We start from the raw sequence: 14,479 nt of genomic DNA, 5'->3' as shown, positions 1-14,479 counted from the left end.
CTCTGGACCTCAGTTTCCTCGTCTGTAAAATGTAGGGGCTGAACTAGATGGGCTATCTCATTACTGGGCGCCAGGCCCTGAGGATACAAGGACCAAAGTGAGGACGGCGCTCCCTCCAGCAGCCGACATTCTTGGGAATGTATCAGGGTATGAGCTCAGAAAGAGGGTCCATGAGTTGCTCCCATGTGTCTCTCAGTGTGTGGGTGTGGATGTGCATGCAGGGTGTCCGATTGCACGTGGGTTAGTGTGCGTGCATTGATGCATATGTATGTGTCATGCACGAGCATGCATGTATGCGCACGTCTGCTTGGGCGTGCGTGTATTGGGGCACGCGAGCATGTGTACGTGCGTATGTGTGCAGAGCATTGGTGAGTGTGCGTGTGTGTGCCTGTATATATGTGTGTGTGTGTGTGTGTGTGTGTGTGTGTGTGTGTGTGTGTGTGTGCCTTGTGTGTGAGCCCGTGCACCCGGCAGCGATCTGCAAAGCGGCCGGCTGGAGGTGCTGTGTCCCCTCCCGCGGAGGAAGGAGGGCGGGCGGGCAGACAGGCTGTATAAAGACCGCAGCTACCCGGCCGAGCTCTCAGTCTCTTGGAGCTGCCCAGCAGCCAGGGTCAGAAGCAGGGAGGACGGACAGCCCAGTCCCAGCCCCAGCCCAGCCCCTCACTCAGTCTCAGTTTGCCTGCGCCTCCCAGGTAAGGCTCGGCTTCTGGTCCTCTCTCCACTCGCTCGCTGGGGTGCGGGGCAGCCAGCCGGGTGGGCAGTGAGGCAGCCAGCCCTCTGCTCGCTGCGCCGACGAATCCTTGCAGGGGCTCGCGTGCTCCGTCCCTGTCTCCGTCCCCCATCCCCTCTGACTGGCCTATCCCACCAACCCTTCTGAATAGCCCCATTTCCCCGATCCTCTTTGGCCTGGGTCTAGAGAGGAAGCCCCCGTGCACGCCTTCCACCCCTTCTCCTGCCTTGGTTCCCGCTCCCAGCAGGGACCTCTCGGCACTCACTTGGGGACAGGGAACTCCACGAAGTTGTTTTCCCCTCTTTGTTCCAATCTTTGTGGGGCGTGCCCGCTGCTGCTAGAGCTGCCAAGGTGGGCGCTGACGCCTGAGCAGAACCCACCGGAGACACCGGAGCAGAGGACTGGGGACAAAGGTGAGCCCCAGAGGGGGTCAGGCAGGAAGAAAGCCTAAACCGGTTTGCCTCCATCCAGCTATAGGACCTAAGGATGTCCGGGCTACGACCAACACCTCCTCTCGTGCTCCGAACTTTCGTGGGACTCTCCAGTTTCCAATAGGGAAATGACCACACAGCAAACCAAGCGGGCTTCGGTTCTAGGTAGGGTCATTTGTAGCTGGGAGGGGCGGACCTCAGTGGCCATAGAGGTTACTCCACCCCAACATTTTACAGTGGTGGAAACCGAGGCTCACGAAGGTAAGTTACTTGCCCAGGGTCACACAGCTTTAGTAAGCGAGGAGGTGAGATTTGAACTCAGGTCCTCCAATCAAAAAGCTTTCTACTGCTGCCCTTCCACCGCAGCACTTAGCACCCAGTGATTTACTAGAGCTCAAGGGCAGTGTCTGAGAAATCTCTTAAGCTGAGAGGTGCATTTCAAGGCTTCAATGGGTCTGGAATTTATTTGAATTCAGTGCTTTGGAGTCCATCTTTTAGTTAAAGAAGCTATAAGTGAGAGTGGTAACCACTATTCACTCCCACCCCCACCCCCTTCTCTTGCCTACATCAGTTTTGAGTGGTTATCCTTTTCTTAGGATGTCTGGCCCCAGCTGTAAATGCATTAAAAAGATTTGTATGGAAAGTGGAGATCAATACCACTAAGATTTCTCCAAGTTTGTGAGCTTAGGCTAGCGCAGGGATGCTGTGGAGTCAGACATTTGAAATGAAGGTCAGGGATGGACAGGCAGTAAAAGGGTCCCTTGTAACTTTGGGGGAGAATGAGCAGTTGTAAAAAGTATTCTTCCCCCAGCCCTCCCCATTCAATGGCTCACAACGGGATAATTAGGTTTTAAGAAGGGGGAGAAGGCCTCATTAAATAGCTTTATAGTCCTTTGAAGATATTTGCTGTGGTGACGGACCCTGAAACTTCTTTTCTTCAGCTTTGCGGAGGGAGTTCGGTAACTTAGGGTTTTTTTTTCTTTTCCAAAAGTGCAGCGGCCGCCTTTGTGTCCCCTTTATTTATTCCTTGAAAATGTGGAGATCAAATGGGCTTGCCTAGAAAGGAAGGGGAGAACTGGCTGCTGGGCTTCACTGATCACTTTTCTATAGCATAGCCAGGAAAGAACTCCCCTCCTGTTTCCCTAGATTTAAATAAGTGGCTCGAGGGGTTTTCTCCCCTCTTCCAAATCGGGACTCTGGTTGGGGGTGAGCATAGGGTGGGGGTAGCAGGCGGTGTCTGTCTTGAAACAACTTAACCCTTTTATTCCTTCCCCCCCCCCTGTAAATAAATACTTGGTTGTGTGGACAGGACAGCTATTGTATGGGTATGACGCTGAGGCAGCTGCCTTGGAAACCAAAAGCCAAAAAGGGGGGGGCGGGTACCAGGAAATGGAGCAATCCCTGTATTTTGCTGCCAAACTGATAAAAAACAGATTCGCTCCTACCTTTAAACACATATACACACACACAACATTCCAGAGAGCTCGGTGTACCTGGGTCAGTCAGGAATGTGGAGTTGGGTTTTAGCCTCTATGTGAAACAGCCCTCAGAGATGTGAGAAGGTATTAGGGTCTACTAATCAAGCCCAACATTGGGAGGGAGAGAAGAGAGCTTGGGTCTTTCTGGATGCAGAGTCCCTCCCTAATCAGGAACAGTTGGGTTTTGTGTGACAATTGTAAGCTGGGAGGGGAGGGAGGCTCCTGTTTCCAGCTAGCCTCTGGGGAGGGCAGTGAAAATGCCTCAGAGAGGCTTCAGAGACTGGCCAAGCAGAGACAGGGCTTGAACTCTTTCTTAGGGATTTGCCTGGGTTACAGTAACAATTTCTGACTCTAAGTTTCTTTTAAAAGAAATGCCTAGCAGTCATGCAAGCCTCCATCCACAGGAGCTGGGTTCAAATACTGTCACTCATTCCTTGTATGACTCTCTTCCTCTCTCCAGAACGTTCGACTACTTAGTTTTCAAGGTTCCTTCAGTTCTCTGTTTATGATCTGTGATGTCAATGTGCAGGACCACTAAACTTTTAGACCACATTTTAGACTGGACCCCTAAGGAATGTATTTTTACTCCTTTGTACAAGATTAAAAAAAAAATGACTGCAATTAAGTTGCATGTATGTTCAATACTATGACTGAGAAGACAAAGGCTGTTTCTATATTAGGGATTTTAAAGGTCAGAAAAAGTATAGCCCGAGGATACATACTTTCTCTCTCTCTTTTTAAGCATAAAAAATGGGGAATGGGAGAAGGAGGGGCAAAATTCCCAGCCTTTGCAAACTGGGTTAAGCTGGGAATGTTTGATGCCTTTGTTACCTGAAAGTAATAATTTAAAATGACTTCTCAATTACTCAGTTTCTGCTATTTGGATACCAAAATGACTTCCCACAGTGAATTGTAGAATGAATGCGCTTACACCTCGGTTTAATAGGAAATAGCTCTTTGTTGACCCCAGTGAGGAAGGGAAGAGACCTTTGGTTAAAGGTTCATAACTGAGTAGAGTTCAGGTTGCAAAGCTATCTCCCAGAAGCTGTAAACCACAGTGGGGTAAGACTGATAAGGAAGTGGAGCCAGGAGGCTGGGCTCTCCGAGTCGGCCTACTCTCGTGCATAAATACCTTTCCTGAGAGTTCTGGTGAGAGACAGTGCTTATGGCAGGGAGAGTTCTGAGGTTGTTAACAGAGGACCTGGGTCTTTCATTTGCTGCCTAGATGACCTTGGACAAGTCCCTTTCCCCTCTAGAGTGGGCTCAATTGGACTACATTGTCTCAGAGGTACCTTCCAACTCTAGTTCTCTGATCCCTGGTCGAATGATAACGTAATAGTCAATAGTCACTAGATGTTTATTAAGGCCCTACTATGTGCCAGTCATTGTGCACTTAGGGACTGAGGATAGGAGTAAAAAAAAAAAAAAAGAAAGATAATCCCTGCTTTGGAGGATGGCCTGGGGAAAGGGCCAAACTAGTAAAACGCTCTTTCCAGCACTAGGCTAATCTGGGAATTAATCCCCTGGCTGGCCTGATGGAGTGGACAGCAGACTTTCTTTTCAGTGCTGTCAGATCTAGCTAGACCCTACCCTTCCATCCCCTCCCAGGCCCCCCCCCCCCACCCCCGTGTCTGCAATGTGGGGGGCATCTGAGCACAATAGAGTGGATCAGGTTTCTGAGTGTTCATCTGATGATGCTCTGGCCAAGGACGGGAGGGGGAGGGAGGGGGGCAGGCAGGGGATGCAGCAGCAGCATCCTCTCTAGGTTTGTGGGAAATGCGCCTAAAGCCCTGGGGAGAGGAGGGTGTGCTAGCTTCATGTGAATAGGGGTCAAGGTTTATTTATGCCCCTGTAGTCCCTGGGCAGCCCCGATTTGCATGAAACAAGCTCACCCTGGGTCATTCCTGAATACAGTGGGAGGGCTGCATTGTTGGCTAGGGAAGGAAACAGACCACTTGTCCCTGTTTGGGCTGCAGGAGCAGATGGCCAAGGCTGCTCGATGCACCTTCTATGCCAGGGCCATATTTGGGAGCATGGATTTCAAGCAGGTTTTGGAAACCTAGAGGCTGGTCCCAGAACCTGTCTCCTTGAGTTTGGCTAGTTATTCCTTGTACAGCAAGCAGTTACTAAATAGCTATCTCCCAGGCACTAAGCTCATGGGAAGACAGACAAAAGAAAGGAAACAATTATTTACCGAATGCCTACTATGTGCCAGGTGCTGTGTGCTAAATATTCACAAATATTATGTCCTTTGATGTTCATTGTGATTTTTTTTTTAATGTACTGCAACAGTGCTGGTTAGAGTCAGCTTGTGAAGGCTTAAAAATACTAAGCTTTACCTCTTAGGTAATGTGGAGCCATGGGAGGATTTAGGAATTAGATTTACTCTGTCTGGCCCCAAAAGGCAGGTTTAAGAATCCTAGGTGGTGGGAGGGAGGAGATGGAGGGGGGTGTTGCAAAGAGGTGAATTTGGATTTATGGAAAAGTAAAACTTCCTAATAATTAGATAGTGGACAGCAAGTCATTTCCCTAGTCAGGAATACCTCAGGTTCAAGGTCTGCCTTTGACACACACTGACTGGGAGACAAAGGACAAGTAACTCTTTTAATCTGGGGAGCATTTTTTTCACAATCATTATTAACCTTTTCAGTGTTCATATTTGGAAAGACCACAGAGCAGGGGAGCTTTGGCCCCCTGGGGGTGCTTGGGGTCTGAGAAAGGGTGGTTGGGATGAGCCAGGTAGGGCGAGGCCACGGAGAAGCCCCTCCCACACCAGAGCACATGGCCCTCAAAATCTTTATATTTGTGTGCCAAAACATTCTACTACATGAAAGTCAGCATTGGGAGCATTCTGGGGGCCTGGCAGGTGTTTTCCCCGCCTGCTACTTGCCAAGTGCTGAGTTTATGTGGTAGAGGGATAATTAACTCACCAACAGGATTTATTAATCACTTATGAGTGCTGGGTCCTATTGTGGGCACTAGAGATAAACAGATAAATAAAATGTTCTCCTGCCTTCAAACAGCTTCCATTCTACCCACAACTTCTAATTGATTAGAAAAACAACATCGTGGTCATTGTGTTTACATAAACACATACATTCATACATTAGTCCAACCTCTCATTTGACAGGTGACAAGGGAGAAGTATCTTGCTCAAAGTCACTCTGGTCATCAGAGGAATGGGGATTCCCACCTTTATCCTCTGGGTTCCAAATCTCTAGGGCTCTTTCCCTATATCGCATTGCCTCTTGCCATCATAGAACTACATAGATCAGAAGATGAGATATACATTTGCATGTGTACATGGATTTTAGTGCTACCATAGGGGCATGAAGTCCTTCATTTGAAGATTCCACTCCTCTTCCCACTTCAATAAATGTGCTTTCGACCATTGGGGATCTCTGGAAGGAGACGACTAGGAGGGGCAGGTGGTCGGTGCCTGAACATTCTATCCCAGGCAGTTTCTATAGTAGGGATGGACAATCTTCTCCTTCATTCATCCCCAAAGTATTTGAATCTGGATTTTAATTCCAACTCTGTTGCTTCCTGGTAGGTCCCTGGGCCTTAGTTTCCTCCTTTGTAAAATGAGGAAGGTTGAACTAGGCGATTGCCTCAAAGGTCCCTGGAAACTCTATATCCAAGATCCTGAAGGAAGCCTGACTTTTTACTACCCATGTCACCTTGGCCAAGGGGATTCCTGTTTGGGGATTCTCCCTTTCCACCTGCAAAACATGTGGATTTGACTTACTGACCGCTATCATCTCTTCTAGCTCTAATTCATGCCATCTCAGTACCTTAGGTTTCCAGCTGTAGATCTGCTATCTTGGAGGTCACTTGAGAGGCTTACCTCAGGGGAAATTGAGACAGGACAGGGGTTATTAACCCGGGATTGAGAGATAAAAAAAAGTTTGATTACTGAATTTCAGTAAGTTTGGTTTCTTTTTTAATCTCATGTATTTTATTATATGCTTTTTTAAACATTCTTATGAGAAAAGGGTCCACCAGGCTTCACCAGACTGCCAAGAAGCCCATGGCTCACCAAAGGTTAAGAACCCTTGGGCTAGAGTTCTGTGAAGAGAACCATCCTGCCAGGGGAAGGGTAGGCCAGCTCCTTGTCAATATGCCAAAGGTAGATCAGGAAGGATTAAATCAGTAATAGAAATACTTCAAGTCAGGAACTCTGTTTCCCATCATGGTCCAGATGCTGTTCTAATGTTCTATTGCGTTACCAAAGTGTTTCAATGAAGGTGACCCAGTTCATCTGCAGAGCTATGGGGCTTCACTGGAGGCCTCCTTCCTCTCTTTTGCACCTTAGAATTGGTAGAGCTCATGAAATCTCAGTGATGGAAAAGGGTTGGGCTCTTACCCCCTTCCCTACCCTCATTCAGGACTTCCAAAGGCAGAGAAAACTTTCATCCCACCTGTGTGGATGCTTTCTCATTTGTTCTTTCCTTGGAGTGGGCAGCAAACTGACCCAAGAGCTAGAAGACCAAAGGTGGACCTACTGGGTAGGTTTGGCCTGACAAGTCTCTTCTCCAAATAAGAAGCCAGTGGGGAGTGAATTACTGCTTTCTTCCAGCAGAGGGTGATCTGACCAGCTCTCCAGGCCTGTGTTGCTAAAAAGACCTCAGTGCTGGAATGGATCCATCCAGTGTTCCTTCCACCATGAACAGGGATGTCCTGAAAGACCTCTGCCAGCCTAGTATGCTCTCTCTGTCTCTCTGTCTCTGTCTCTGTCTCTCTCCTCTGTCTCTCTCTGTCTCTGTCTCTCTCTTTCTCTCTCCTCTCCCCCCTCTCATCTTTCTCTTCCTCTCTGTCTCTTTCTGCCTTTCTGTCTCTGTCTCTGTTTCCGTCTCCCTCTGCAAATGCACTCTTTAGCTGAACAACATAATGTATATCAGAGTCTTCAAAAAGCATTAGGAAGTGGTTCCTTATCCCCAGGCTCAATGGATCCTGACCCATTTCTCAGGATCATGGCTAGAAAGGACCCAAGAGGCTGACCTGGCTTCCCAGAGAGACTTGTCCAAATATCACAGTGACAAAGCTGGGATTTGACTCCAAAACCAAATTATGTCTGCTATGCCATCACAACCATAGCTCTCTTTTATTAAGCACTTCAAGGTTTATAAAGCACTTTGTAAATATGGTCTCATTTGATCCTCACAACAGCCTTGGGAGCCAGATGCCCTTACATTATCCTCATTGTACAGATGAGAAAAGTGAGACCAGGGCAGCTTAAGCCACTTGTCCAGTTACACAGGAGCAAGGATCTAAAGCAAGATTTGAACACAGGTCTTCCTTCCTCCAAGCCCCTCATTTTCTCCATTGCACCATCTGGTGATGTCCCAATCTCTTGTCAGGACCATTTTCTCCTATTGCAGACCATGAAACTGAAGCCTGGGGAAACTGACCTTTCATTCCAATAGATAGCTCTACTTGAGGAGAGGAGAGGGTCTGTGTCATTGTGTGTGTGTGTGTGAATATGTAACTGTACTTCACCTATAGCTTCTGCCTCATTGTACGCAAAGTCCCAAATGATTTTAATAATTATGTATATATATATTTTAAAAGATAGTGATTTTTCAAATTAGATTTCAGTTTTACAAAATCCTACAATGACATTTGGGTATTCAGGCCTTCTATTTCCATACTATGGATACTCCATACAACAGGTCTGTGTTTTTGAAAGAGAGAGTTGCCACTATTAAAATTAATTTGCTTTTTGAGGGCAACTTTTCATTTATGTCCAAAAGGAATCTTACCTCTACCCCGAGGATAAGAGATTCAGATATTAGATGACCTTTATTTCAAATGCACAGGACAGCAGGAGATCTGATTACTAGGTTCTTTATTTAGGTCTCTATCTCCCTCTTCCCCTCCTCTCTTCCCCCTTGCTCTTCTATTCCCTCTTCTCTCTCCCTTTCTCCCCCGCCACCCCCACCTTGCTGGGCACTCTGAAAGGACTCCATCCATTGGATCACTCAGGCCACTGGTGGGAGTGATAATAGTCTCCAGACCAGAGTGGAAAAGGAGGAGCTGGGGAGCTGTCCTCTTGCCCTGTAACAGGCCCAGCACCCCGCTGCCTGACTCCCCACTGTGTCAGAAGACACTTAATGAGGAGAGAGCCAGGCTGAAGGAGGGGAAAGCAAAGGAGGGGGCAGGGAAATGTTCCTTGTCATCATAAATAATTTTTTTTGGCACAGAATTCAGTGATTTACCAAATCAAATTAACATTGCCCATAGGGCAGAGGCAGAATACAAAACAATTACTTCTCAGTTCTCTGAGTCCCTTCTCCCCCAGTGCCCTGGGGTCTGAGACCAGAGAGAGCTGGCAGCAGTCCAAAACCATGGCTGTCAGAGAAGGAGAGAGGGGGGAGGAAAGGCAGAAATGAGCCTTTCCACAATAATTATTTTAAAAAGAAAAAAAGCATTAAGATGTCTTCTTTCCTGATTGTATGCCATGCACTCCCTCCCTGGGAGCCCCAGGTTCTCCTTACTTGGAACTCAGTTTCCCCCTCAGGAAAATAAGGGAATGGGACCAGATGACATCCAAGGTAATTTCCAATTTTGAACTATGATCCTGTGATAATGACCCTGTTGGCAAACCAGGTCCCAGGGTTTACTTAATCTTCCTAGGGAGACTTCATGAGTCAAGCTCTATGTCTTAAGAGACATAGACATAGACTAAAGCAACGAAGGCTGAACATGAGAGTCACAGGGGCATAAACTGGAGAGTCAGAAGGGACTGCAGAGGTCATTGACTCCAACCCCTTCATGTTGCAGATAAAGAAACTGAGTTCCAGAGAAGTTATGTGATTAGCTCCATGTCCTGGATGGAATTTGGACTTAGCCAAATGGAGAGGGGCAGCTAGGGGGTGCCATAGCACACAGAGTGCTAGGCCTGGAGTTAAGAGGACTCAGGTTCCTGAGTTCAAATCTGGCCTCAGATACTTCCTAGCATTGTGACCTTGGGCAAGTCATGTCACCTGTTTGCCTCAGTTTCCTCATCTGTAAAATGAGCTGGGGAAGAAAATGACAAACCACATCAGTATCCCTGCCAAGAAAACCCTAAAGGGAGTCATGAAGATTTGGACAGGACTGAAATGACTGAACAACTGTGAGCCAGGGTCTTGTGCCTGGGTTTCAAGATGATCAACTATTTTAAGGGTCTTTGGGACATAGTGACAATGATAAGAGCTAAGATTTCTCTACAACTTGAAGGCTTGTGATGCTCACAGGGTCCATCTTTTTTATTCTCACAAATCCCTTTGAGGTAGATTATCATGTGTGTTGAACCTAACAGCAAATTGAGCTAAGTGCCTGGCCCAGGGTCACATACCCAGTGAGTGCCTGAGGCAGGATTCCAGCCCTGCTCTTCCTGACTCCAGACTCCATACTCTCTCACAATCTCTTGGGGAAGGAGTTCCTACACTGGAACAACCATTGGGAAATGTGTGTTCGTCCTTCATTGCCAAAGAAGACTATGGTATCAGAGAAATAATGACATGCCTTGCACTTGACTTTGTTTTGAGTGAGGGAGGGCTGTGCAGGTCACCAGCCTCACTTCTCCTCCAGAGCCATCTGAATCCAGTGACCAGATATTCATCAGGATGACTGGAGATAACCCAGGATGAGGCAATTGGGGTTAAATGACTTGACCAAGGTCACACAGCTAGTGAGTGTCAAGTGTCTGAGGTGAGATTTGAGCTCAGGTCCTCCTGACTCCTGCACTGGTGCTCTATCCACTGCGCCACCCAGCTGCCCCTAACTGGAACAATCAGACTGCTTTGCAAGGAAGTAGTTAATAAAGTTAATGGCTCGTTTCTATGTTAGAAGGATCAGGGTTCGAATCCTATTTTGCTGACCAACATGATGACCTTCTGGGTCCCCTTCTGGACCTCTTCTGTAAAATAAGGGGCTCTATGACTTCCAAAGTCCCTTTAGGTCAATGATTCTGTGTCCATGGTTGTCGTATTTAAGCATCTGGTCCCTAGATACTTGTTCCTTAACTGTTTAAATGGAACATCAGAAGAAACACTCTCTCTCCCAGACAGCAGCAGGCTAGCAGGAGGGCTTCCTGGAGTTACTCAGAAACAGGCACCAAGAAGGAAGGCTTCTCACCATTCCTTACATTTTGAGCATTTTTCCTGGATTCTTCCTAATTTGAAACTGAGGGTGGCCCAGAGCCCAGCACTTGGGCTTCTATGTGAATGGGAAATACAGGGCTGGAGGCTTGTCTTTTTTACATAATGCAAACCGAGGGTGGAATTTGTCAGGATTGTAATTGGGGGCATATGATTATGATCTTGAGCAAAGCTGTTCCTGCCTCCGCGAGTGCAGATGAGATCGCTCCAAAGGGTCCCCTGTGCAGAGAGACCACGTCATCATCTGTGCTGTGGAAGCAGAGCAGGGGTCTGACAGGTCCTTGGCCCATAGAGTGCTGGGCTGATTTCACACCCAGGGATCACAGCCAACCTGATGAGGTCATGAACATACCGTGCAGGAAGAACGATAATAATAAAAACTCACAGGGCAAGTGAACAGATGAATTTAGGCCCAGCTAAGTGTCAGGTTTATTTAGACCAGCTTTAATTTGCCTGCTTTCTGCCCCACTGCTCCTTTTATTTGTAAACTAGGGCTAAGTAAGTCTTTATAACTTTTATTTATCTGTTTATTTTAGTAAATAAATGCAAACTTGAAGGGACTAGATTGTTCTTCTTTTTTAGGGAGGGGCAGAGGGAGGCCTTTATATAGCCCAGCCTAGCATGTGCCTGGCATTTAGTAGGTGCTTGTTTTTCCTTGTTGATTGATTCTCCAAAATTTCCTGGAAATATTAGAATGTTAGCTCTCTCTCTGTCTCTCTCTCTCCTTCTCCTCCTCCTCTCCCTTTCACCTCCCTCCCTCCCTCCCTCCCTCCCTCCCTCCCTCCCTTCCTTCCTTCCTTCCTTCCTTCCTTCCTTCCTTCCTTCCTTCCTTCCTTCCTTCCTTCCTCACCCCTCTCCCCCCAAGAACAGTAACAGTATCTCTCACATAGCCTATGGTTAATGAATGGTTGTTATTTGATTATCTGAAGTTCCCTGAAAACTTTGGAATGTAACCTCCCTTGAGTGTAGGGACTATTTCCTCCTTCTTTCCTCTCTTTATTGGAACCTGGCACATAGCAGGTACTTAATAAATGTTGAATGAAGTAGGTGGAAGAAGCAGGATTATTCAATGGGAGAAGGGCTGGGTTTGTCTGTCTGAAGACCTAGGTCCGTGATGCTGGCTCTACTGCCCACTTGCTGACTGAACTTTGGCCTCAGTTTCTTTATCTGTAAAATGGGAGAGTTGGACTCAATGATGCCTCCATGTAGTCCTTTTCATCTCTTATATGTATGGAAGCTGTGGAGAAGATTTTTGCTCTGAGTGAGGAGGGCTTTGAAATAATTAGAGTCCACCAGAAAGGGCACAGACCACTTCAGGAAATCATAGGTCATATGACTCTAGTTTGAGTGGTGAAATGGACCTTAGCTAGAGGCCATCTCCTCTAACTCCCTCATTTTTACATATGAGTAAACTGAGGCCCAGAGAGGGGAAATAATTTGCATATGCTCATACAGCATGTAAGTAGTAATGGATTCCCCCTCACTAAAGGTCTTCAAAGAGAGACTGAACAACTGTTTGTCAGGGATCTTAGAGAAGGCATTTTTGATCAAGTCTAGGTAGGACTAGATGGTCTTGGAGGTTCCTTTCACTGCTGACCTTCTTTGATCATCTTACATAAGACCAGATGGATGGTTCTTATCAAGAACATCTGGATGCAGGAGCAAGAAGAGCCTGCTATCAATGTCTGTAACTCCTAATCAGAATGTTTCTTTTTTTTTCTCTCCTGCAGGTCATTTATTTGGGTCTTCATCAGTCATGGATCCATTTCCCTTTGATTACTCAGAACCAGGGAATTTCACCGACCTCAACTGGACATGCACCAACGGAGACTGCATCACTGTGGACACCATCATGTGCCCTAGCGCAACAGGTCGAAACATCCTTTCGTATATCCTCTCCATCTTTTATATTTTCATTTTTGTAGTTGGCATGATTGCTAACTCTGTGGTGGTGTGGGTAAATCTTCAGGCCAAGACAACAGGTTATGAAACTCACCTGTACATCTTAAATTTGGCCATCGCCGACCTGTGTGTGGTCGTCACCATTCCCATCTGGGTGGTTTCCTTGGTCCAGCACAACCAATGGCCCATGGGAGAACTCACCTGTAAGGTTGCTCATCTCATCTTCTCCATCAACCTCTTTGGCAGTATCTTCTTCTTGACCTGCATGAGTGTGGACCGATATCTTTCTGTTACCTATTTCGCCAACACCAGCAGCTACAAGAAAAAGGTTGTCCGCCGGCTCATCTGTATTCTTGTGTGGCTACTGGCCATCTGTGTGTCACTGCCAGATGCTTACTATCTGAAAACTATCACCTTGGCTGCCAACAATGAAACCTACTGCCGGTCCATCTATCCAGAGCACAGCATCAAGGAGTGGCTGCTAGGCATGGAGCTGCTCTCTGTGGTCCTAGGATTCATCATCCCTTTTTCCATCATTGCTGTCTTCTATTTCCTTCTGGCCAGAGCAATTTCAGCCTCAGGTGACCAGGAGAAGCATAGCAACCAGAAGATCATCTTCTCCTATGTCATTGTGTTCCTCATCTGCTGGCTGCCCTATCATGCAGTATTGCTCCTAGACATCTTTTCCTTCCTCCACTTTATTCCCTTCAGCTGTCAGTTGGAAAACTTCCTCTACACAGCCCTCCACATCACCCAGTGTCTCTCCCTGGTGCATTGCTGTGTCAACCCAGTACTGTATAGCTTCATTAACCGAAACTACCGGTATGAGCTGATGAAAGCATTCATCTTCAAATACTCAGCCAAAACGGGTCTCACCAAACTCATAGATGCCTCCCGAGTATCTGAAGCAGAGTACTCTGCCTTGGAGCAGAATGCCAAATGACCAGGGAGTTCCCTCCCCAGAGATATCCCTTCGAACTTCTGTGCTTGACTTTCACAGGGCACAAAAGAAAGCTAAACTAGCTTCCAGTTGGATGGAACCATTCCTATGGAGTCATCTGTTTGTTTCTTCTCAGTGCCTCTGTATGTGGCCAGGCCCAACCATGGAAGAGGAAAGGTTGACATTCAACAAAGCCTCCATGCACTGTTGGAGATGTCATACTCCGATCGAAGATGCCGTGAGAGAGAGAGCTTCAGAGTTCACTGTATATTTTGTATGCTGTATTGTATTTAAGACCGAAGACTTTTTTTATTTTCTGGTTATCAATGTATCTTAATACATTGTATTTGAAAGTTAAATATATTTTTATCTCCTATTTGAAACATAAAGCTGCCCTGCGTATCCAGAGTGCTGTAGTTTAAATGTTAGCATGGCATCATTTTTGTTTGTTCTATGACTAAGGATGACTTTCTTTGTTAGCTGGATGGAAAATATATGTATATAAACATCTATCTATCTATATATGTTGGTCTTGATTGAAATGTTTTATTTACAATAGCTTTATATGTGTATGGTGGTATACACCAGCATGGGGCATGGAACATAAGCTGTTTGCTTTAAAATATAGCCTGTGGCATGAACAGTATTGTAAAGTTAGGGTTAATGCAAGACCTTGGATCCAGTTGGTTACTAGATCCACAGAAGGAACAGAGAAGGCTTATAGCAGAAAGTTCTATTTGTAACTTATTTTTTAAAATAAAAGTCTTTGTTCCAAAGGCATCTGATGATTCTGGCTTTTCCTTGGGGGAAGTGAGGGATCGAGGATTGAGGAAGATAGACAGGAAGAACAAGTC

General features: G+C 46.5%; 1 protein-coding gene across 1 annotated transcript; it reads left to right on the top strand.

Moving 5' to 3' along the window:
• Nucleotides 1-329: 329 nt before the first annotated feature.
• On the top strand, nt 330-14,405 carry ACKR3 (atypical chemokine receptor 3). Its single transcript, XM_072640670.1, has 2 exons — nt 330-692; nt 12,514-14,405. The coding sequence occupies exon 2, from the start codon at nt 12,540-12,542 to the stop codon at nt 13,626-13,628; it is 1,089 nt and encodes a 362-aa protein (XP_072496771.1). The 5' UTR covers nt 330-692; nt 12,514-12,539; the 3' UTR covers nt 13,629-14,405.
• The last annotated feature ends 74 nt before the right edge of the window (nt 14,406-14,479 follow it).

Source organism: Notamacropus eugenii, chromosome 2, assembly GCF_028372415.1.
Source record: "Notamacropus eugenii isolate mMacEug1 chromosome 2, mMacEug1.pri_v2, whole genome shotgun sequence".
NCBI classification, from domain to species: Eukaryota; Metazoa; Chordata; class Mammalia; order Diprotodontia; family Macropodidae; genus Notamacropus; species Notamacropus eugenii.
Note: the sequence above shows the minus strand (reverse complement) of the source record. Positions and strands in the feature narration are given on the sequence as shown.